Source organism: Oenanthe melanoleuca, chromosome 1 (genome assembly GCF_029582105.1).
Source record: "Oenanthe melanoleuca isolate GR-GAL-2019-014 chromosome 1, OMel1.0, whole genome shotgun sequence".
In the NCBI taxonomy this organism is placed as follows: Eukaryota; Metazoa; Chordata; class Aves; order Passeriformes; family Muscicapidae; genus Oenanthe; species Oenanthe melanoleuca.
Genome location: NC_079333.1, coordinates 26,814,979 through 26,837,989, shown reverse-complemented (window position 1 = coordinate 26,837,989; position 23,011 = coordinate 26,814,979). Strand labels below are relative to the sequence as shown.

The following is a 23,011-nucleotide window of genomic DNA, read 5'->3' as shown; positions in this document are numbered from 1 at the left end:
AAATAAAAAAACAATTGGTGTTTGGGTGAGGTTACACGGAGCCTCGGGCTGCGGGAAAAGGGCTGCCCTGTTCCCCTCCACGCCCGGCCTTGCTTTCCTGTTCCCGACAGGGAATGAGATGGTCTAGTTTGCCCATTCTGGCACAAAACCAGCCCGCGGGAAGCCCTTTCTGTTGGCTTAGCAGGACAAACACGTTTAACAGCGTGCCAGGAGACACTGGAGCCAGCGCGGGCTGGGACCATCCCAGGCGCTGGCAGCCAAACTTTGGGACAACTCATGTGGATCATCGCGGCGGGTCGGGACTGTCCCAGGCGCTGGCAGGCACAGCGCCCGGCAGAACTCTGGACTAGCCCATCCCGCGCCGACCCAGAGGCGGCGGCCGCCGAATTAATTATTCACGGTTGATCGTGAATATTCATGAGGGCGCCCGCCTCTCCCCCCCCGCCCGCGTCACGTGACGCCGCGAGGCCGGAAGCGGCGCTGCCGGCCAGGCTCGGGGCCGCCGCGCGCCCGCCCGCCACAGCCACTTCCGCCCTTCCGCCAGCCCGGGCTTCCCCGCGCGCCGGCGCCCTCCGCGCTTCCGGTAAGCGCGACCGCCCGACCCCCGCCCCGACCTCCGGCCGCGGCCGCCTCGCCGGTGCCCCCGCCCCGGGGAGCCTCCCCCGGGCCGCCGCCGCCGCTCCGCCGCCCCGTTTTCAAGAGAAACCGCTGATGACGCCGTTCCGCTCTTCTCGGCGACCCGGAAGCCCCGAGGCGCGGCCCGCCCCCTGACCCGGAAGCTCCTCCCCGCTGTCTTTCCGGTGAGGAGGCCGCCGCCGCCGGAGCCGGGCCGGGGCCGCCGCTGGGGGGGAGCCCGGTAACGTGCGGGGCGGCGGGACCGCAGGCCGGGGGCCGGGCGGCGGGGCTTCCGGGGCCGAGGCGATCCGGAAGCGGAAATGGAGGAGGGCGGGCTGTCTGCCTGTCTGTCCGTCCGCCCGTCTGTCCCGGTGGCGGGGGCTTCGCCGCGGGGGAGCCGCGCTCCGGGCCGGCCCCGCCCTCATCCGCCGCGGGGGGAGGTGGGTCCGGGCCGCGCGGGGAAGCGCCTGCCCCGCATATGGCCGGGGTGCCCCCGCCCGCGGGCCCCGCGGAGCGCCGCCCGCTGCCATGCGGGGCCCCGCGCGTCCCGGTAACCGAGGCGGTTTGTTTGCAGAGCCGGCCCTGGAAGGAGGAGAAATGCAAGAGGAGGGAGAGTGAGAGGGGTAAGGAGCTCCCGGAGCTGCGTGAGTGACCCCTGCCCCGGGGAGGGAGGAGATGGGATGGGCCGCGGGTCCCGGCGTTGGGGGCGTGAAGGCATTGGAGCGCCGGGGTGCGGGTGAACAGATTGACCGCCTGGAAGGAGCTGAGGTGCAGGGTATGCCCTCTGCCAGGCACCTGTTCCAACAGAGCTCGATCGGGGTGGAGGCTACACAAGTGTCGGGGAATGGCACCAAAGTTCTGTCTCTAGTGTGCGAGTTTGGGATCCAGGACTTTGTCAGGCACATTTGGGATATTCCTGATGTGTGTTCAAATGCACTTGTTCTAAACATGTAGCAGCGTTTGAACTTTTTGGTGCTTGTGATTTCCGTGGAAGCAATTTTGCTTTTGATCTAACAGCCTGTGTGGCTTTTAGCAACCTTAGTATTTTGCAGCAATTAAGCCTAAAAGCGCCTTGTCATTGAACAAAGCTCTTGGGCAGACATAAAACAACTGTCTAAATTGTTCCTGAGTGTTACACTCAGGGCCTTTTGTTGACTGAAAACTCCATGCCGAATAAGAAATAAAAGCCAGGCATCTGGAGGATAAAGAAATCCGTTAAAAGTCAACCTCTGAATAAAGACCTGCATATCCAATCTTGATTGTGCCTTCCAGAAACACAGCCTCTACCTCACCATATACTTCACATGCTTTTATCTGTCTGTTTATGATTAAAGTGATGACCTGCCAAGAAGTATAAATCCTGCACATTAAGTATGTAAATCTGTGAAGTACTGTCTGAGATCTAAACTCCAGATCCCTTGTCTCTTATGAGTTCTCTGGTTCACTGGGTTGTTTATTTGGTGTATGTACATTTGTGGTCTGTACATAGAAAGTGTTTTTGGTTTGTATCAGGAGGGTACGTTGACATCTGTCTGATACTAGACTGGTGAATAGGAAGAAGGTCCCATCTCTGGCCTGTTTGTGGAAGCTGGGATGATGAAGGCCCTGCAGTGGGAACGTGCTGTGGTGCAGGGTTGAAGCTCCAGCCCATGTCTGGTAGTTATAGAGCAATTGGAAGGGTTACGTGCAGAGTTCTGGTAAAGTAAGTGTGAGCAGCATCTAAGTGGGGCCTGCCAATAGGGGTGCATGTTTTCAAAATACCCTTTTAGCCTAAAAATGGGGCAAGGGAGGGACAGCTCTGGGTACTAGGACAGTAGGTTGGTGGAGGAATCTTACCTTTGTTTTCTGCCTTTAGAAGACTGGCTTGCTAGTGAAATTGCATGAAAGCTTCAACTTTTACACCATTTCTCCTTTTCCTCCACATTCTTATAACTCCATCATACTTCAGCCTTTCAAGCCAGAAGTTTGAGGTCTGATAGATAATAAGCCAAGCATGAAGATTTTTGAATGGGGAGGTGGATTCTAAGGGAGTTTAATGAAATAAGTGTAGCCATCCTTTGAAGAGTCAGTAAGGACCATATTTGACTTGTACACTTAGTAAACTGAGCAAACAAAAGTTAGATTCTCTGTGAAGTTCTGGTAGAAGACAAGATGGAGACAAACGGCCACTGAGTGCCCTGGCCTCTGCTAGTCTGGATTTTGGAATCTGGAAATGGACTTGCCTTTCATTACTTTTTAAATAAGAAAGCTGCTGTGAGATTTTTTTGCTTAAATTGGCATCTTTCTGTTTAACTCTTGAAGTTTGCAGTTGCATCCAAGGGAGTCTTGGACAACTGCAAAGTTTCTTTGGAAAATGCATCTGATTATTATATGAGACTTTGTGTTTTTAGAGAGTCAGGTTCACTTTGGTGTTTTTGATGTGGAAGCTAAGCAAATAGCAGCTTATTTATTTTAAAAACAAAACCAAAACCAAGCAAAAAACCTCAAACTTGGAAATTCCAGACAAAATACCCCTCTTGATTCAGTTGGTGTTCATTGCCAAGGATGTGTTATCTCCTCATGTGTGTCCATCCTGTGGAAGAAAAAAGTCATGTAATTAGGGGTTGCATGCATAGGGCTGTGCTGTGGGCAGTGTACTTAATAATTAATTTGGCTCAGAAAAGAAAGCAGAGGAAGGAAGGTAAGAGTCTTGCCCCATCAGCCTCTGATTGAATCACAGCAGTGTAAATCCAGAGTAATTCAGTCAGGCAGCGAGCAGTCTGACTGCATGCCACCAACGTAAGGTAAATAATTTATCTTTAAGTGTGTTTATTGGTTGATTTGCAGTGAGTGAGTGAGGCAGGAGTACTTGGCCTTGCTGTTGCATGAGCAATTCATAAAAACAAAATTATTGGGTAATTTGGTTCATTTAAATACTGCTTCTCCACATAGAGGAAAATTATTTTTGCATTTTGGCTCACACACAGCAATTCCACATGTATTTATTCTGTCCTGATATACTTGTGTAGTGTGTTTCATGCTAGTGGGGGCATGCCTCTGAGCTCCCCTGATGATTGAGCTAGGCCCTTCAGAAACAATATTGTTTAATTAGTAGGCCACTGCAAGACCATAATACAAGAAATACAAGTGGGAAAGTTTGCAGGTAGCTGCGTGAAAAACCTACAGTGGCACTCTCCACCAGGTGTATTCTGAGCATAGATTTTACCTGTCACTTTTGCCATATTTGTTTAGGAATAGATGTATCTTCTGCTTCAGAAAGTGTTTTGTTAATTTCTTTAAGTTTTGAATAGTGTTTTTGCAAGTGTAACAAACTTTGTCCACTAATGGTATTTCACAGAGGAATGTAAGGATTAGAAAGGAAAGTGCTTCTTCAGTCAGGTGTTCCCAAAGAGATCATACCTCTGTGTTCAAGAGACTCTCTTTTGGTGTCTGACTAGTCCTATGAATGCAGAGAGAGTTAAGATGGAGCAGTGGGCACTTGACTGGGGACAGAGTCCTACAGAATCTTGTCCCAAAGATGGGAAGGAAGTGGGAAGTGGAGAGCTGTGACATGATCTCGCTTGGAAATAGGGTATCTCAGGAGCAGAGGGATGAGGTTATTTTCATACTGCTTAGTTGTGTTGGAGGGGAGCAGGAATATTGAGTGAGATTTCTGTGTTTCAAGAGTGGGGCCAGCCTGGCCAGCAGGAAGTTAGGAGCCCTGAGTTTGACTTCTTGGTCTGCTGTGGCTGTCTGTTATCTTGGGCAAGTCTGTTTCCCTCTCTCTGCCTGTCTTTCTTCCTGTGTAACATAATGCTAATGTCCCTTTGCTGCATCTGGGTCCTTAGTGTTGAGCTGGGGTGGAGGGACAGGCAAGGTGCAAAATTTGCATTGCCTGTGGGTCAGACTGTCTGTGATGGTGAAAAACGGTTTTCATCTGTATTTGCCTGGTTGCAGATGCACAAACTTAATTTATGCCATTTACTTGGGTGGATGATAATTGGGAAAATTTGGATGTGTTCTGGGTTTCTAGTCAGTCCTGGTTTTTGCATGGAGGACTACCGGGCAAGGGGCATTTCATATGGACCCATGCCCATAGGAATAACAGGCACCTTTTTTTCTTGAAAATATTTTTTTTATTTGGGAAGATAGCTCAAAAGGGGGGAGAGGTTGCTCAAGAAAGACAGGGGAAATGAAGGAACTGTCACAGCATTAGACTGAGTCAGTTCCATGTTGGAGACTCCTGGGAATTAATAGGTTTTTTGTGTCTGTCTGTATGTCTTCTTTATCCTCCATTCCTTTTCCCTTCCCCCTTCTTCCTGCCCCCTGTGCCCAGCTAGGATGGAAGAATCTCATTTCAACTCCTCCCCGTACTTCTGGCCAGCAGTGCCCACCGTCTCGGGACAGGTAAGATCTTCCAACCTGTCATGTTGGTCTTGCTTCCTTTTAGAAGTTTATGCATGATTAGTGTTTGTGTTGCATTTCTTGCTCAGCCAAATGCTGGGCGAGGCTGTGCCAGGGTATGCTAAAACCTGTCTCTCCCCCCGTTTAGATTGAGAACACCATGTTCATTAACAAGATGAAGGAGCAGCTGTTGCCCACAGAGAAGGGCTGCAGCCTGGCTCCCCCCCACTACCCTGCCTTGCTGACAGTCCCCACCTCTGTGGCCCTGCCCACTGGTATCTCCATGGACTCGGACACCAAGCCGGAGCAGCTGACACCACACAGCCAAGCCCCTGTGACTCAGAACATCACCGTGGTACCAGTGCAGTCTGCTGGGCTCATGACAGCAGGTAGGACACTCCAAAGGCTTTGGCAGCAAACAAAGGGGACTCTGGGATGTCCGAACGCAAGGTCCTGGAGAATCCTTATTGGCCTGTAGATTATTCCTAGTCTTACTGATGGTGTGGAGTTGGTGCCTTGGTGTGGTTGCACTGTGAATCTCTAGGCACTCCATACATCCACCCTCTTTATGTAAGTTTGCCTTCTCAGTTGAGACTGGGAATGCTTTGGGAGGGGAAGTTAGCCTTCTTTTTGTGTTGTAGTCCAAAGTAGGTGCTTCTGTGGGATAAGGAGGTTGGGCATAATTGGAGATGTAATGACTGACTTCCTCCACCTTCCTTTGTTTGCAGGTCCTGGTCTGGTGATAACTTCCCCATCAGGTTCTCTGGTGACCACAGCCGCCTCTGCCCAAACCTTTCCCATCTCAGCTCCCATGATTGTCTCTGCGCTACCCCCTGGCTCCCAGGCAGCCCTGCAGGTGGTTCCAGACCTGTCCAAGAAAGGGACAACCACCCTCACTGAAGGTGGTGGGGGCGGGGGAGTTGCCCCCAAACCACCCCGGGGCCGGAAGAAGAAACGATTGCAGGAGTCAGGGCTGCCAGAGATGAGTGACCCCTTTGTGCTGACAAATGAGGATGATGAGGACCAGCACAAGGATGGCAAGACATACAGGTGGGGAGTGGCGTTAAACCTTGACTGTAATACTGCATGGGGATGGGGCTGTATTTAACCCTTCAGAGGGTTACATGGGGAAGAAGAGGTCTTTGCTTTGTGCCAAGACTCCCTGAGCAGAGAATCTTTGAGCTGCAGAAAGAATTGAGTTTTCTTTCTGGTCAGGAATATTTACAAACTGATGGGTTGACCCAAAACTTAAGGATTTCATTTTAGTGGGCAGTCTTGATTTCCTGAATATATAGTCGTTAATATTACTAGGTTAGTTAATGACCAGGATGTTGTGGAGGCTAAACTATATCCTTGATGGCACAGCCAGGTAGTAAGGCTGGTGTACTGCACAGTGCAGTGCTTTCTGGTGCAGCTGGAGCACTTCTGGTGTAGCTGAGAGCCCTGGTGTACCTGGCTGCTCCTCATTTAGAACTCCAGTCTGGCCAGTGTAAAGACTACAAACTGGAGACACACAGAGCAGGAAGTGAAATATGGTGATAGTGTCTGCTCCTGTGTGTATTGCCCCATGTGATCTCCTTCTATCTCAGCATTCCAAACAAAACAAGGGAAAAAATATATTTCTGAATTAAATATAAGGGTGTTTCTGAACCCTAAGTATGTCAGATAAGAGGGAGGAGAGTTCTGAGCCCTGAGGTTGGGTTTCTGAGCTTGGAGGGATGTGGCTTGAGTTTGAGTGATGGGGAGGGGAGAGATAAGGTAGGAGGGAATCCTTGAACCAGAGGACAAGCACCTTCAGGAAAGGTGGGAACCAGATAGAGCAGAAAGTGGTAGGGAGTAAATGTGATGGTCTGTCCTTGGTGGGAAGCAGGAGCACTTATTTTGATTCAGTGATAGGTGTTTCTGGTAGATGATTAAGATAAATAAGAGGCAAAGTAGCAGCCAAATTGAAACAGAAATAGAAGATGGTCTTCTCACTTCCCTATAATGTGCCCAGGATCCCATATCAAGTAGATTTCCTTTCATCATCCTAGATGCTCTTTGTTTTGGTACAGATTTAGTTATCTTTCTGGAATTAAGCCATAGGAAATGAAGGCATCAACACAGAATCTGTGCACCCACCTCAGGCATTTTTTCACTTTTAACTGTAGCATTTTTTTAATGTTTACATTTTTTAATCAACATAGTTAAATGGGTACAAAACTAGAGCTTGGATCAGCCTTTTTCTTAGCCAGTGTCCCAGTTCTTCCACTTTGAAAATATAATCAGCGTATGGTGAGGAAGGGTGGGAGTGTTAGGTAGCTTGCTATTTGTAATCCCACCATTTATTTTGGGCCATAGCCACAGTTCCACACTACTCAAGCTGCTTACAGTCTGGGTTGCTAATTAGGTTGTTAAATATGTATTTACAGGGGACACAATTGGCAGTGAACACTAGAATTAAAGCTGAACAAGGGCTTTAATTATAACTCCTTGTTTACTTGTAAGTTTGAAAAAAAAAATGCCCAAGACCAGGTGGAGTGACTCAGCAGAAACTTTATGGACACGCATAGTCTGTGTAACAGCTCATGAAAAAGTCTTTGCAGGGAAAAAACAGATGAGTATATATGTGGTAACATGTCATTTCTTTATCTTTAAGATTTTTTTATGTTTAGTCTGAGTGTGGTAGCTCTTCCACCAACCCCCACCCCAAGCACGCCTTCCTCTGAGCAGTGCTTAGGTGTGAGAGAGTTAAATTGGGATTTATTGAAGACCACCAAGGAGTACTTCTGCCCTTCTTGAGATCTGCTCTTTGGATGATGCATTCCATGTGCAAGTTTGGAACTAAAAATGATTGTTGGAAAAATAAAGGAAAGCGCAATCATCTCTTGGAGCTGTGGGAGAGAAAACCTTTGTGAAACATAGTAAAAGTATTTCTCTATAATATGCATATGAATAGACTCACAAGTTAAAATTTTGAGGAATACTGGGATCCTTCTGTATTCTAGAGGATGATTTCAGTAGTTCCCATCACTACAGTATGCAGACATATGCTAGCTAAATTAAGACTGTGGGTGAGGTTCATCTACTCCTGCTTCTTTCTCAGGCTGGAGGAGGAGTTGGTTTTGGCATTCATATGACTACATTCGTATTATTTCACTAATTCCCATGATGAGGCATTGAGAATAATGTGCTCAGATTCCTGGAAGGAGTTGTACTACGTTGATCAGTGTGATTTTTTTTATTTTAATACCCAGTTCCTAAAGTCTAGGATTATTTTGTCAAATTTAATTATTTTTTTAAGCTTTGTTCTTGAGTTCTGTGAGCTCTCTTGTCATGAGCGTCTGGGCAGGTGGCTAGTATTTGTAATTCCTGACTCCTAGTGTGGTGATAAAGGCAGAGTAAGGCCTTGAATGAGCAGCACAGCCAGGCACATGTGGAAGATGTTGGAGCATAAACCTGCAGCTCATCCCATTCTCTACTAAATGTAGAGATGCCTGCTCCAGCAAATGGCAGCTGTTTCACTGCTGTATCATCTCTAGAAGTGCATTGGCAGGCCGTTGTGAAAGTGATGCAAGAATCTCTATGACTAGGGTTTGGGTTTTTTAAGTAAAGGTGTGAGGCTTTTGCTAATGATGGCAATACTTGCAGATCTTCGATGTCTGTCCTTAGGATTAGTCTGGCAGTGTCCTTGGTGCTTTGTGTTGTGCTATTGGAAGAATGCTTGCACCTCCAGGGGAGGACAGCATCTAACCCAGTCCTGTGAAGCACTTTTCTTCATGAGTAATGTCACTTCAGTCTTTTCTGGATTAATCGTCAGCTTTTTGTTAATCTTCCTTGACATCTTCCTAGAATTAGCTTTTTCTTTGGAAAATGAGATCAGCATCAAGAGTCTTTCTAGAAAGATGCTGGCACTGTGAAGCACATGGCTTCTTCCCAGTGCTTTAAAAGGTTCTGAGGAAAAGGTAGCAAACAGGTCCTGGATAGAGTAGGATTGTTTTTTAGTCCTGGTGTGGTGCCTGTACCTGTGCACTTTTAGAAGTCTGTGGTGTGATGTGATCAGTGGACAAGATTGATTAAGTGGTTCGGCTGCTCTGGGCCAGATCATCAATTCTCTTTCTCTTGACAGTTCTCTAAGTAGTTTCTTTGTAAGAAGAAGAGCTTTGTATAGGCATTGCTAGGCTCTGGTATTAAGTAAAATCTAGGATGAATACCAGTTTATAGTCTGGAATGGTTCTGCAAGCTGTGCTCTAGAGCCTTAGATACCAACAGAAAGGTTGTCAGCTTGAGAAAGGCCTGCCTCACTGTTGTAGGGTAATCAACAAGCTCTGTCTTCTCTACTTCTAGTTATGAGTTTTCCTTACTTTCACTGGGGAACAGCAGGGAGGTTGGAAGCTGAGGGACATAGGAAACTTCTGAGATGAGTCCAAGGTGTGAAAGTGTACAGAAGCCTTAGTAAACTGAGCTGTAAAAGGTGAGGAAGCTGGATGGACAACCTCATTAGGGAGCAAATTTTGTACACAGGGGGAGCCAGTGGTTTGAATACAGCAGGTGGGCACCTTCTCAAAGAACATGTCTTGTTTTAAGCCTGTTTTGTCTTCCCTGTACTGGATTTAGCATTACTGTTTGGTGAACTTCCCATAGTTTTGAATCAATTTGTAATGTGGTGGCTATGGGTTTTGTAAGCCACATATGTCTGTGACAGTATTGTTGAATTTGGCCAGTTTTAAGCTTGGAAAAAAATTGGTTAAGCATGTTTTGAGATGATTTATAGTTTGGTGGCTGAAATATGTGAAGGTTATATTATCTTTGCGTTTCTTGAGGCTTGCACAACTCTAGGCGCTCAGCAGACAGTCCATCTCCACAGAGGAGACAAATACAGCCTAACTTCTCTCAGTTTTCTCTGTGAGACTGGACTATATTCTTTCTGCAGCTCTAAGCTTCTTCTGGAGTTGTACTGAAGGGCCAAACATGCTTTTCCTTCAGGCACAGCTGCTCCTTCTGCTTCTTCAGGAGTCTTTAGTGCCCCATGTGGACAGTAACTTCCCCCTCTGATGGGCACAAAGGCAAGGGTGAGAAGACACTGCTTGGTTCAAACATGGTAGGGATGAGAATGAGGTATGGGCAGAGACTGGAGCTGTTTGTTGAGGAAATCTGGAAACTTGGTAGAGATGGGAATCAGAAAGGGGCAGAGAAAAGACAAGAGCCTACAAACTAGGGAATGCAGCAGAGGATGTGATAGGGACCTCTTTGCAAGGGAGAGATAGGAGAGCTAGCGCAGGAATAAGCTATAAACAGACAAGAGCAGGGATGAAGGAAAGAAACCAGACCTGATAGGTGCTGGCAAATGAGATACCTAGAACTGGCAGAACAAAGAGGGATGAGAGTATGGAATCTGGACAGACAAACAGAAGCATGAGGGAGAGGAGATAAGTATTAGGTAATTGAGGGAACCAAGTAGCAAAGAGCCCATCTGCAGTAGAGGATCAAGAGCTTGGGTCTGGGCCTCGGTGCAGGAGAGGGGATTGCTCTGGGCTAGAAGGCTAAGGGCAAAGGTGGAATTAAGTTTGAAGTGTCAGGTAGAAAGCTTGACCACATTCCCTCCAAACCCTAGAAATACTAAGCCCAGTGTTTCTAAATTTTGCCATGCCTTTGATGTCAGCATAAGAATATGGCCTCCTCTGGCAAAGAACCTCATTTCCCTCTTAGGCTAGAAAAAGGTGACAAAGTATTATTGCTGTCATTTATCATCATAGCTGCAGTGGCAGAGGTCTGTGCAATGGATTTTAAGATTGCTGATGACCAATGTGGGTGTCAGTATGATGCCACATGTTGGAATTTCTGTTTGCTTTTTTTAACAAGTAGTTCCGTGAGCAGCGGAACTAATGATGCCTGGTTTCCAGCGGCTCTCTCCTGTGTGGATTCTCTGATGTCTAATCAAGGGTGAGCTTATTAGCCTTTCCCTCAGCAGAGGACTCCAAGAGAGTCTCTCTTCTTTCCTCAGCTGTGTATTTTTGAGACTTGTGTTGACTTTTAAGATCCTTACCCCTTTTCCAGATTGGTTGGAATTAGCTAATGATCTCAGAACTCTAAGGAAAACTGTTGCACATGCACATTTACATACACACATGCAGTTTGTACACATAATCTTTGCTTTGTATATGAATGCAGTGCTTGGAGCTTAGAAAATTACAATTTGACTGGCCACATGCATGAGGGTACGAGGTAAAACCTTGTGTTACGGTAAGTTCTCTCCCTTCTGCTGAGATATTGCAACTGTATGTGTATACACATACGTGCTTTACCTTGGCAGTTCCTCGTAGTGCCTAACAGAAGGAATTGACAGGAGAAGTTCTGCAGTCACTGATTCTAATTTTGGCATGTTACTTGTCAATGGTATGAGTGCGTGCAAGGGAATAAGGAGGACAGTCACAGTTTCAGCTTGGGAGAGAGGGAACTTTAAAACTGTATTTTGCACCTCTGATTTCACCTTAATTTGGCCCTATTGAGTCAATGCACTTCGATACCATCCTTGATTAGTTATTGGTGCATGATAACCTGTCAGAGTCCTGCATGTTTGCTCAGCCTGAAAGGAATGTTCTGTTAAAATAAAATGCATTGACATGGGATTGTGAAATTGAGGAGGATAATCTGGGGAAGGCATTTGCTAGTATGAAGAACTGTTGATTACTTGCTTCTGCCTCAGATTGCTGTGGTATCCTACAGCCCTAAAGATAATCTTGCCTTGAAGAGTGTGAAAGTATGAGTTAGGTCCAGTTTTCAGTGGATTTGCATTTGTTTCAGGCTACAAATGCCCACAGAGAATTATCCTGAAATAATTAACACTTGGTGTTTCCAAAACCATAATCTCAAGTATCATTGAACACTCCTGTTACAGGTGGGACCCTGTTTGAGCAGTGATATGAACATATATAATAGGAATTTTCCTTTAAAGGAATAAAGGGGTCACAGATACCAGTTTGGCCACTTTGAATTAGGGGATATATCTGCCTTACTGTGTTTCACTGTGTCTTTTGTGATTCCTTTCCCTTACAAGAAACAAAATGGGGACATTGTGGGGATAGATTAGTGCTTATGGAGCACTGATATTTCTGTGGTGGGTGGAGGAGATGAGTGATCTGCTTCAGGAAGTTGGAATTGCTTGTGGCTGACAAGTCTTAAGGCTGTCCAGAGTGGTGATGTAACAAACTGAACACTTGCTTGTTGAGTATCTGTCTGTGCAACGTAATAAGAGTACAGTTCTGTGGAAACTGTCAATAAGGCTGTATCAGAATGCACCTGCATTGCAGAGCCAAATTATGGTGATATGGATGACCTTAATCCTGGTATATCCAGATTTCCTGCTTTCTTATGGGCCTTTTGTATTCTAATTTTAGCTCTTGCATGTTATCACTATACTAGGAAGCATTATTGTGTTTCATTGTTTTGTTGGTCTTTTATGCTAATGGTGACTGATTTCAAAAATTGGTAGACAGTGTCTTAGGCCTGATGTTCCATGATTTGGTGGTCAACAGAAAGTCACGGCTGATAACCTAAAGATAAAAGCAATGCTGGTGGATAGCTGTAAAAAAAGAGATCTTTATGTGGTTGTTAATTGTTCAGACAAAATATATTTCAATACAGTCCCTTGGAAGACTTAACCTTTTGGGAGAGCGTGATGTCTCCAACGGCCAGGGATTGAGGTCCGGATGTTCAGACACAATGGAAAACATTATCAGACAGACGTGTCTTGTTGGACTTTTGAATGTCTCTGATATAAAGATAAGGAATATGTATCCTGGAAAGCAATAACTGTGAAAAAGTCTTTTAGGAATTAAGTGACATCATGAAAGCTCCCAGTGTGAGACTGTGACAGAAAACGTTTAAGGTGCAACTGTCGAAAGCATAAATGATTGAGTCATTAAAAGAAAATAGGCAACTTGTGAAGTATGCTGAAATACCACAACATTCTGGCTCAGGTATTTTTAGGGTCATTTGGAAAAATTGACAAAGTGCAGGAATGCCCTCAAATCTGAGAACTGGGAAAGTGCCATATGATGAGAGCATTTAAAACTGTTCTTTGCCTTGCCAGTATATGAGAGTATGCTTTTCTGCAACCTTACCAAGCCACCAGTTGACTGAAGGACTGTGGAAATAAGTTGATCGAGCTCTCTGAGCCTAGCTAATAATTTGTTACACACACTACTAGTATAAACTGTTCAGTGGAAGCACAGCATTGGCTTTTGAATAGGAGCTAATGCTGGGTGTGCCAGTGTGGAAGCAGAGGTACAATTCCTGTGCCTTCATTTGGCATCTTCATACTTTATTTGGGTGTTGCCCAAATAAAGTGTATCTTGGATGCTCGTTTTGTCTCCTTTCCCTGCCTCTTACAAAATATTAACAAGAAAGTGTTTAACTTCAGCTTAAAAAAACCAAGGGAAATGTGAGGGTCAAGTTAGCATTTATCATGAGCTATGCATCCATTATTATGCTATGCTTGCAGTAGTTACTTCATTAACTCTGCATTGCAAAGGGAGGATGTTTCCTTCCCTGCTAAATGAGCTGCTCACTCTGACAACCTAAACTTACTCTTATCATCTAGTCTAATTTCAGACTTCCCTGTTTTGATTTTTATTTTAACTGGTGGTCTAAGTTGTATTTGTAGCCTAACAGAAGGAGCAAGGACTCAATTAACTTGTAAGACTACTCTCAGTAGATACTAGGAATTTAAATTCTCAGAGCCCAATAAAAGCTTACATAGTTTTCACAACTGTGATACTGATTAATTAAGCACTCGATCGAAATAGACTGTTAATCCATGTTAGGCAAATTTTACTATGAGCTGGTATTTCAGATAGTATTTTATCTCCTAACAGCATCTGATGAATGAGGCAGAACATTCCATGAAAAGTGGAAAAAAATACAGCACTGTGTGCCACAGAGTTGTAGTCTAGTTGCTATAAGCATCATTTTGATTATGACTCATTGTGATAACTTTCATATGGGAGTAGAATTGGAATTGTACATCCACCTTTTACTGGCATTTCATGATTTTTGAGTGTCTCTGTCTAACATGAACATTTTCTGAATGTCTATTTCCTATAAAAAAGAAAACATTGTAAACATTGGAAGGGGTTACTTTTGATCTCTGGCGTATGGCTGAGTGCTAATTTAACTGTTGATATGAACGTCTGTGTTATTAAGGATATTTTCTCCAAGGCTGTCTGAATTTACAGAACCATAACAAGCAGCTGCAGGGGATGTTGTGTCACACCATCAATGGGAATGCTGCAGTCATTTCTGTTTCTTGCTGTCAGAAAGAATGCAGCCAAAGGAGGGGTAGTTTAGAAGCACAGTGGGGAGACTATTAAAAATGGATATTAAACAGAGGGGGGGTAGAAATCAATTATTTCGTATAGTGTTTCATTCATGTTTAGCAAGGAGCATTCTTTATTTTTCCTCTCCCCAGCCAGAATTTCACTGAAGTCGAATACTGAAACGCTGCTAGTGTCAGATGGGATATTCTCATTATCCATATAGATTTAACATTTTTTTAAATCCATATTTGCCCACTAGAGGGCTGATTGCATCTTCCCCTTTAATATTTGATGTTGTCTGAGGCAGAATGAGAAGCCCTTAATTAAATGGATCATTTGTTCCCTTGAAAAAGCCTGATACCACACAATATAAAATTCTGAAATGCAGCTTTCTGTTATATTCCAGGGCTTTTTTTTAACTCATAAGGCTCATGAATTTGTTAATGCTGCATAACATTCTTGCTCTCTCCGGGTTGATGCTAATTAGATGATTAGAAAATGAGTTCTTGCAAGATTTTCATTCTAAATGTTGTTTGAAAAACAGTATCAGAATATCTATAGCTGCTACATTCAGACAACAGGAGTTGGTTGGTTTGTTCATTTTAGAGTTTTGTTTTGGGATTTTTGGGGAGGTTAGGGTTTTGGGGTTTTATTATTGTTGTTGAGGCCTGTTTTTGCTAATAATGAGGTTTCTCATTGCCATGTAAGTGCCAATGAGGTTTTGAAACAACTTCTTTATAATTTTATTTTGAAAATAGAAAAGGACATGCAGTCTGTCTTCATTAAAGTTTATTTAAGAGAATTTCTGACCTGAAGGCAGATATCTGGCAAAATAAATAAGTAAAGGAAAGGGTGCACAGACGTTCTGGAAGATGAAGTTGATGGCTTTATGGCACTATAGATTTAATGCATGGGACTACTTAGACTTGATGGTATGGTAAAGTTCATTAATTTTTCAGGACAGAATAGACTATTTAAAATATAGAGTCCTGTGTACAGCACAGAAGAGATTAGTGCCCAGCATTCTCTTTAAACTAGAGCAAAACCCTTAGAAGGGTATTTCTCTCAGAAAGGTACCTGGATTCTCAGAATACTGATTGTAGGGGCCAAGTGATAGATCATGTTGTAGCCTCTGAGCCTTGTTCCAAAGATGCATTATTCTGATGATTGGAATAGGCCTGTTTCATCTTCTTTTCACTTCTAGTAGCAGTTGTTGTTCCTTGTTATGCCTTACTTGTTCATAAAACAAGCCCATAATAATTGATATTTTTCTCCCTAGATTTATTTGGATATTGAACAAGTTATCTTTTAAACTTTACTCCAAACCTAGATTGACAGGAATCAGTGAATCTTTCCTGCAAAGCCAGTTTTCCACATGCCGTCATTCTTTAAGTTTGCTGAGCCTGTGTGAGTTTTTTAGTAATTGTTAAGGACATGGATTTCAGAATTAGATATGCTGTGGGCAAGAACAGTTGCTCCCCTCCTGTATATAAAAAGGATACCTGCTATTCCCCTTTGTTTTGGTGAGCCATATTAGCACAGCATCACACTGGGAGCTTGTTCTCAATTGAATGGTTCCTTATCAGAGAGCCAATGCTGTGGAACGGGGTTCAATTGAGAGTAATGGAAGTCAGCATCTGCTGAGAAGGGGCTTGCTAAAAGTCAAGTATGGGATTATGCTGTAATTGCTTGCATTAGCAGGGAACTGGACTTGGTGACTCAAAGGTATTTTTCTATTCAGTGTTCACCTCAAAGTTATTTTGAACATTGGTGCTTTCAAGGATACACACTCCTCATCCTGTAAGTGTGACTGCAAAATGCATATGCTCTATTCAAGTCTAGCATTTCAGAAAGCCTGGAACAAGTTGTGCAACTTAAGATATTTTTGAAAAAAAGTAGATCTTGGTTTATAAATCAAACTATGATGGTGATGGTTCCTTTTTGCTCCTTATGTCTTTAATAGATGTAGGGAGAAACAGCCAGATTGCTTCTGCTTGTTGATTCCAGAAGGGATTGGGGGGGTGTGTGTGTGTGTGAGGAGGAATTTATCTAAGGATGTACTTAGTTTGCATGTTCTGTTAGGGCTTGCAATTAAAATGGATTAAGAGAAAGATGAAGGTAGGACACGTGGGAACAACTGTTAGAGATGATAATGAATGTAAAAGAGCAAAGGTGGAGAGGAGGGAAATGTTATGACAGGTGTGTGTTAGAGTGCTTGCTAGGGAGGCATGGCTTCCAGCTAAATGGCTTGGAATCAAGCTGTTGCTCAGAAGGGCCTGTGGAAGTTAAGGTAGGTGCTGGATAAATACTGCTTACACGACATACGCTAATCAGACTGCACACATCATAAAGCTTCTGGCTCCAACAGAGTCACAACAGTAGATGTAATGAAGTATCCTCCTGAGAGGAGATGGATGTGGGAAAGAGCAGGATCAGCTCTCTGTGGCTTACAATACCTGCAGAGACTTTTGTTGTTGAGTAGTTTTGTAAACACTATAAAACTCAAGGAAATTCCCAGACAAAACCACTGTGAAAGTTGAATTCATGTTAACAAGACTTCCTCTGGATGGCATTTCTTCTCTCAAACGTGACCCTGGAAGTTACATGTGGAGGTTCTATTTTGTCTTTAATGTAAATGAAAAACCTAAATTCAGATAAGCCTTAGCTCTGCCCCTTGTTTGACACACGTGGGGTGTGGGGGAAGAAATGAGTAATTTGGATGCAGCTTCTATCTCTGTCAAATTATCAACCACAAAAGCTTTTACCATCTTGAATTGTAAAACAGTACGAGCTTCTCTTAACAGCCTGGTGTCGTGGTGGAGGAACAGTTTTTAACAGCAGCATCCGTAGCAGAGCGATGCCAACTGCTTCTTCTTGTTCAGAGAGTCTGTGTGTTAACAAATACATTTCTGATCATTATGGGAACAGATGGATCCAAACACCCAGACAAAACATTTTGCATCACGTCAGTAAGACTGAAATGATGAAAGCCCACTAGAGCAATGAAATACCACATTTGATATCCAGAGTATCTTTGTGAGACCCACTAGGAAAGCAGCACTGCTGTTATTCTCAGCATTTTATACCCTAAACATTTGAGTGTCTTCTCCAAAAAGGGGAGCAGAGTTGAGTGGATTTGGCCATTTCTGCTCTCACAAACTTCACAGTACATGGAATTAACTTCTAGTACTAACTATAACCTGGGATTTCCAGGTTTTCCAAGGTTTTTTTGACTGAAATAAATAATGGGGGGGTTTTGTCTGGGAATTATTCCTATCCCCTTAGGATTGCTCTTGGAAAGTTTCCAAAGTGTTGCCCTGTCTCTTACAAGCAAGTTGGTTTCTTCTGACGCCTTTACTTGTCTGGCTGTGAAGTATTGTTTGGTCTGTTACACCATTTCCCAGCTTAAATTTGTCCCCCTGGGACTGAAGCACTCACAGCCAAGCAGTGTCCCAGGTGAAACCTCCCCAGTACCACGTAGTGGGAAAATGCCCCTTCTTCACTCAGTGTGGAAGATCCCCTCCAGTTAAAGTTGATCCAGTCTGGGGCTTACCCCCATGTGACACTGTCTCTTCCCCTCGCCCCGGTCCCAGGTGCCGGATGTGTTCGCTGACCTTCTACTCCAAGTCGGAGATGCAGATCCACTCCAAGTCCCACACGGAGACAAAGCCACACAAGTGTCCTCACTGCTCCAAGAGCTTCGCCAACAGCTCCTACCTGGCCCAGCACATTCGTATCCACTCAGGGGCCAAGCCCTACACGTGCAGCTACTGCCAGAAGGCCTTCCGCCAGCTCTCCCACCTGCAGCAGCACACACGGTAAGGGCCAGAGGAGGCTGGGGCCCTCCGCACTGCATGTTGCCGTCATCCCAGCATGCTGTGAGCACCTCATTGGGCGGCTGCCTGGGGAGACCTGGCTGGTTGTCACAGGCTGGTCAGGTCTTACACACGTCAGACTGGCAGTAGCGGTATTGGACACGTGAGACTGGTCCCTGGCTGTGAGGGGCTGGGTGCGCTCAGGTTAGCGCTGCTTCGCCGGAGGGGCGTCGGCAGCAGAGTGGTGCTTTCTGACAGGAGGTATTCCTGGTTGTGTCAGTGTGAGAGTAGAGTGGGCATAGGAGGACTGTTCCCTGTCACCCCAGCGTAGTTCTGCCAAACATCTCAAGTCCAGGCTTGCAGCCCCCCCCGCTATTATTTCAGCCATAGGCTTCCCACACACAGCTCTGCCAATGCCCCTCAGTCCAAGCTCTATAGTTCCTCTCTCTGGATCCTCCCCCGGTGCAGACAGACCATGGTCTCTTGAACCCAAGGGGAGCACAGTTTGAGACCAAGAGAGCTCATGCTGTGTTTGGAGTTCCTTCATGTAGCAGAGAGCGTGGTGCTGTCCCACCCCCTTTGTGCCCTCATTCCATCAGCACTAGCCAGATGGCGGTCATGTCCAACTGCTGCTGCTCCTCCTCCTCTTCGGCAGGATCCACTCCAAGCTCCACACGGCGATTGTCAAGCCGCACAAGTGTCCTCACTGCTCCAAGAGCTTCGCCAACACATCCTACCTGGCCCAGCACCTCCGCATCCACTCGGGGGCCAAGCCCTACACCTGCCGCTACTGCCAGAAGGCCTTCCGCCAGCTCTCCCACCTGCAGCAGCACACACGGTAAGGGCCAGAGGAGGCTGGGGGCCTGGCCCTGGTCCCCCCGCGCTGCCGGCATGCACCTCTGGAGCACGCGCGCCAAGCATGCGGGGGGCGGGCGGGGAATGCGGCCGGCTGCACCCAGAAGGAGGTGACTCACCTGAGTGGATGGAGTGGAGGCTGCGCAGGAGACACTGACCACGGCAGGGCTGAGGTGGGCACGTGCTGTCCCTGGGGATCCTTGGTCTTGCACCGTGGGCGGCACAGAGAGAGAGCGATAGAGAGAGAGGCATTGGCTGTAGGGGATCCCAGCCTGGCACCACGGGGGTTGGACTGAGTGTGTGGAAGCTGCTCCTGGCATTGCAGGGGGACAGGGACAGATTAACACTCTAGGTAAACTCAGCCTGTTACTTAAAAGGAAGAGTGTTGGTGTGTTTATCCTGGAGGGAACAGAGCTGCCTTCTTGGTACTGTGGAAGCAAGAGAACAGATTCCTCTTGGTCATTTGGGACTCTTTGAGCTTGGAGTAGGGAGCCTGGACCTCCAGACCCCTCCCAGTACGTTTTTAGGTAGCTCTCATGCTGAGCTGTCCAGACGTTCATAAGCTCTTGCTCCTCAGTCCTAGTCACTCTGAAATCTGCTTGACTGCCTGTCTTCTCCAGCTTTAACTGGACACAGGAGCTGGGCAAAGCTCTCTTTGTCCAGCTAGAACAGCATCTGGAGGCAACATCACCCCCTCACACAGCAGCAGGCCCTGGCAGTCTGACCTGTCTGCCTGCTCATTGCCTCCCATTTGTGCTCTTCCTCCTCAACAGTATCCACACCGGGGACCGACCCTACAAATGTGCTCACCCTGGGTGTGAAAAGGCTTTCACCCAGCTTTCCAACTTGCAGGTAAGGGGCTGGGTGTGTCTTGCTCGCCAGCAGGGGTTGGCAAGGGTGCCTGTGGTAGAAGAAGTGGGGCAGTTGGGAGGAGAGTAAAAGAATACAGAAAGCTATTGAAGCCCTGGGCAGGGAAGAGATTCCTGACTTGTGGCACTAGTGGCCCAAAGAAGTTGCATAAACAGTTGCATCCTGTAAAATTGTTAACTGGAAAGCGGTGAGACCTTAGCAAAGTTCCTCCCATCTGTTTTGCAGTTTTGTAACTTAGCTGGGGCAAGACCGTAGCAAAATGTTACACCCAATAAAGTCTGGGTATCTGGGTGGGTTTTTTGTTTGTTTTACAATGAAGTGGAGGGCGTAAGGGTTATAGGGAAGCCGAGGTGGTGTGTCCTGTTGCAGTACCCTGGAGGAGGGGGACTGTAGAGTGTGCCGAAGAGCAGAGACTTGTAAACACCTGCAAGTAGTTAAAGCAAATCCTGCCCTGAAGGTATTAGATGCCGGGTGCAGATGTATAGGGGGGCAGAAAAGGAGAGACCAGGAAAAGACTGAGAGTTGCATGGAAACTGAGATGATATGGGTTGTGGAGCATTAAGAGTCTTTGCTCTTCAAACGCCTAGTAATGCGTGAGAGGAAAGGGCATGTGTGGGGAGGGTGTGGTGGACTGGAGGGAGAAGTTCTGTCCCCATGCCAGGAGCCAGGTGTACCTTCCTCAGCAGCCAGAAGCTTGGAGCCTGGCTGCAAGGGGGTGTTGGAGGTAAAGTCGTCTCCAGTACTAATACTTGCTTCCTTCCTCATGCTTGCTTTCTTTTTCCCCCCTGCTGCTGCCGCCTCCCCCAGTCCCACAGACGGCAGCACAACAAAGACAAACCTTTCAAGTGCCACAACTGCCACCGTGCGTACACGGATGCTGCCTCGTTGGAGGTACACCTGGCTACGCACACGGTGAAACACGCCAAGGTCTACACCTGCTCCATCTGCAGCCGGGCCTACACCTCGGTGAGTGCTTGCTACTCTGGGGGTAGCAGGAGTGGCCAAACTTCCCAGGGAGCAGCTCCTCTAGATCCAATGGGAGCAGTCCCCTGAGTTGCCATGTCCCTCCCTACTGGCTTTGGCTCTCCCTCCTCTCACGCCGTTCTTCCCGTTGCAGGAGACGTACCTGATGAAGCACATGCGGAAACACAACATCCCTGACCCACAGCAACAGGTGGTTCAGGCACAAGCCCAGGCCTCGCAGCAGCAGCAGCACTTCCAGCCACAGGGCGGGGGGGCAGCAGGGGGCCCTTCTGGAGACACTAACCAACCCAACCCTCCCCCCCAGTGCTCCTTTGACCTGACTCCTTACAAGACTTCAGAGCATCACAAGGACATCTGCCTCACTGTCAGCACCAGCGCCATCCAAGTGGAGCACCTCTCCAGCTCCTAGAGAGACCTCAACCCAGGGAGCAGAATGCCTCTTGTGCATAGCCTGTGCCAGGGGCACCGCTTGTGCAGCGGCCCTCCTCGTGCAACAGTTTCCGGCCTCTCCTCCTGCAACAGCCTCTTCTGGCCGTGTAACCCTGTTCATGGCAGCCCCTTGAACAAGAGCCTGTCTCAAGGGGGTGCTCCTTCTGTGCAACAGCCTGCCTGGTAGGAGGATGCTTCCTTGTGCAAGAGCCCCTTTCCTGTGCTGGGATCACTTCCTCATGCAAGAGCCCCTCCTTTGAAACCCAAAGAAAGGCCCCTGTTTTGCCTTCTCTCTCACTGTAGGATGTGTACAAAGCGGGGTTGCGTGTTGAGACACGCATGGTGGATGGGATGGAGCGATGACCCTTGTATATACAGGGGCTTGGACACGTGTTTTTAGCAGGCCACAGAAGAATGTGGCAGGGTTGACAGCTGGATGGGGTTCTTTGAGGATTCTTGAGTGTCTAAGAGAGAAATATCCATTCCTGTTCCTCCTGCTTGTGAAAGGGAGGAGGGGTCACTTGTCCTGCCCCAAGGACTGGATGGGAGAAACCTTCTCCCCAGTGGAAGGTGAGACCAGTGGAGGGAGGAGAAGTAAGACATGTTCTCTGGGATGGACAGGTGCCTGTCCATACTACACTGCCTAAGGGCTGTGGAGTATTGCATTCTTTCTCCTCCCCTGGTGGAGAGCAATAGAGAGGAGTCTGTCTGAACTGACTGCTGCCTCTCTCTCCCAGCTGTCTCAGCAGCACGATGGCCCCGTAGGAATGTGGGTTCCTGCTCATTGCTCTTCCTGCCTGTTGTGGATGATATCCTAGCAGCTTGTACTCCTCCTCCTCTCCCTCCTCCTCCTTTTCCCCCCACCTCCTCAGAAAAGGCTGCAGGCATCAACAACAAACCAAAAAGCAACTGGAGGGAGGGTAAGAGACTGCCAAAATAATCATCACCCTTCTCTCTACTCCCTGTCCTGAAAGGCGGAATGACAGCAGTTCTGACACTCACATACCTGTCCTGCCCCCAGTTTCACAAAGGGAAAGAGGAGGAGGAGGAATAGACCAGTCTTTTCAAGGAGCTGGCAGGAGGCAGGGAAAGGCTAGCTTCTCCTGCTCATCTCCTGCCAGACTGCTCTCCCAGGCTCCCTCTTGCCAAGACGGGCTGGACTCACATGGCAATGGTGGCCTCTTCTGGACCCTGGTCATGGGAGAGAATCCCCAAAAGGTGGACAGTGGAGAGAAGGGGATGAAGATCCCCACAGAGAGACCAATCTAATGAGAAGGGGGAGCCAACAAGAATAAACTGAAGGCCCCTTGAATTTATATATATATATATATATATAAATATCTATTCCCCACCCCTGGCCCGCTCTGTCCTTGCTGTAACTGTTTCTATCTCTGTGTTTATAAAACGCATTATCCTGACGAATTTTTATTTTCAATCTTCGTTTGTTTTTCCCTTTCTCTTTGTCTTCAATTCTCCTTCCTCTTTTTTTTTTTTTTTTTTTTTTTTTTTTTTAATTGGTCCACATGACTGCTAGTCTTGTGTGTTACTTGTTAGTTTCTTTGGATCATGGAGGCTAACTTGGAAGAGAATGAGAAGGCAAGGGAAAAAGCATGTGTTGTTGGGTTTTAAAATCAGTCACCCACCCAAAGCCTATAGAATCCCAGACTTCTGTATGAACAACCAATAGGGGCTTCTATTTTATTTTTTTTTTAACCACCCTGTATAGAAATAAATTGGTGTAAAAGGCTCCTTGAAGGTGCTGCT

The 23,011-nt window shown here is 46.6% G+C and overlaps 1 protein-coding gene across 11 annotated transcripts; it reads left to right on the top strand.

Annotated features, from left to right (window-relative positions):
• Positions 1–464: 464 nt before the first annotated feature.
• Positions 465–22,995, top strand: ZNF384 (zinc finger protein 384). Of its 11 annotated transcripts, none has more exons than XM_056510598.1 (11): positions 488–800; positions 1,190–1,238; positions 2,128–2,317; positions 4,935–5,001; positions 5,147–5,387; positions 5,727–6,048; positions 17,888–18,112; positions 18,765–18,947; positions 19,738–19,816; positions 20,642–20,800; positions 20,952–22,995. In XM_056510598.1, exons 3-11 carry the CDS (start codon positions 2,265–2,267, stop codon positions 21,225–21,227), a joined length of 1,605 nt encoding a protein of 534 aa, XP_056366573.1. In that variant the 5' UTR covers positions 488–800; positions 1,190–1,238; positions 2,128–2,264; the 3' UTR covers positions 21,228–22,995. The 11 variants fall into 11 exon arrangements, with proteins under 11 accessions (XP_056370596.1, XP_056366573.1, XP_056367331.1 ...); XM_056511356.1 differs by having other exon boundaries at positions 488–856; positions 2,170–2,317; XM_056509908.1 differs by having other exon boundaries at positions 488–856.
• Positions 22,996–23,011: the final 16 nt, after the last annotated feature.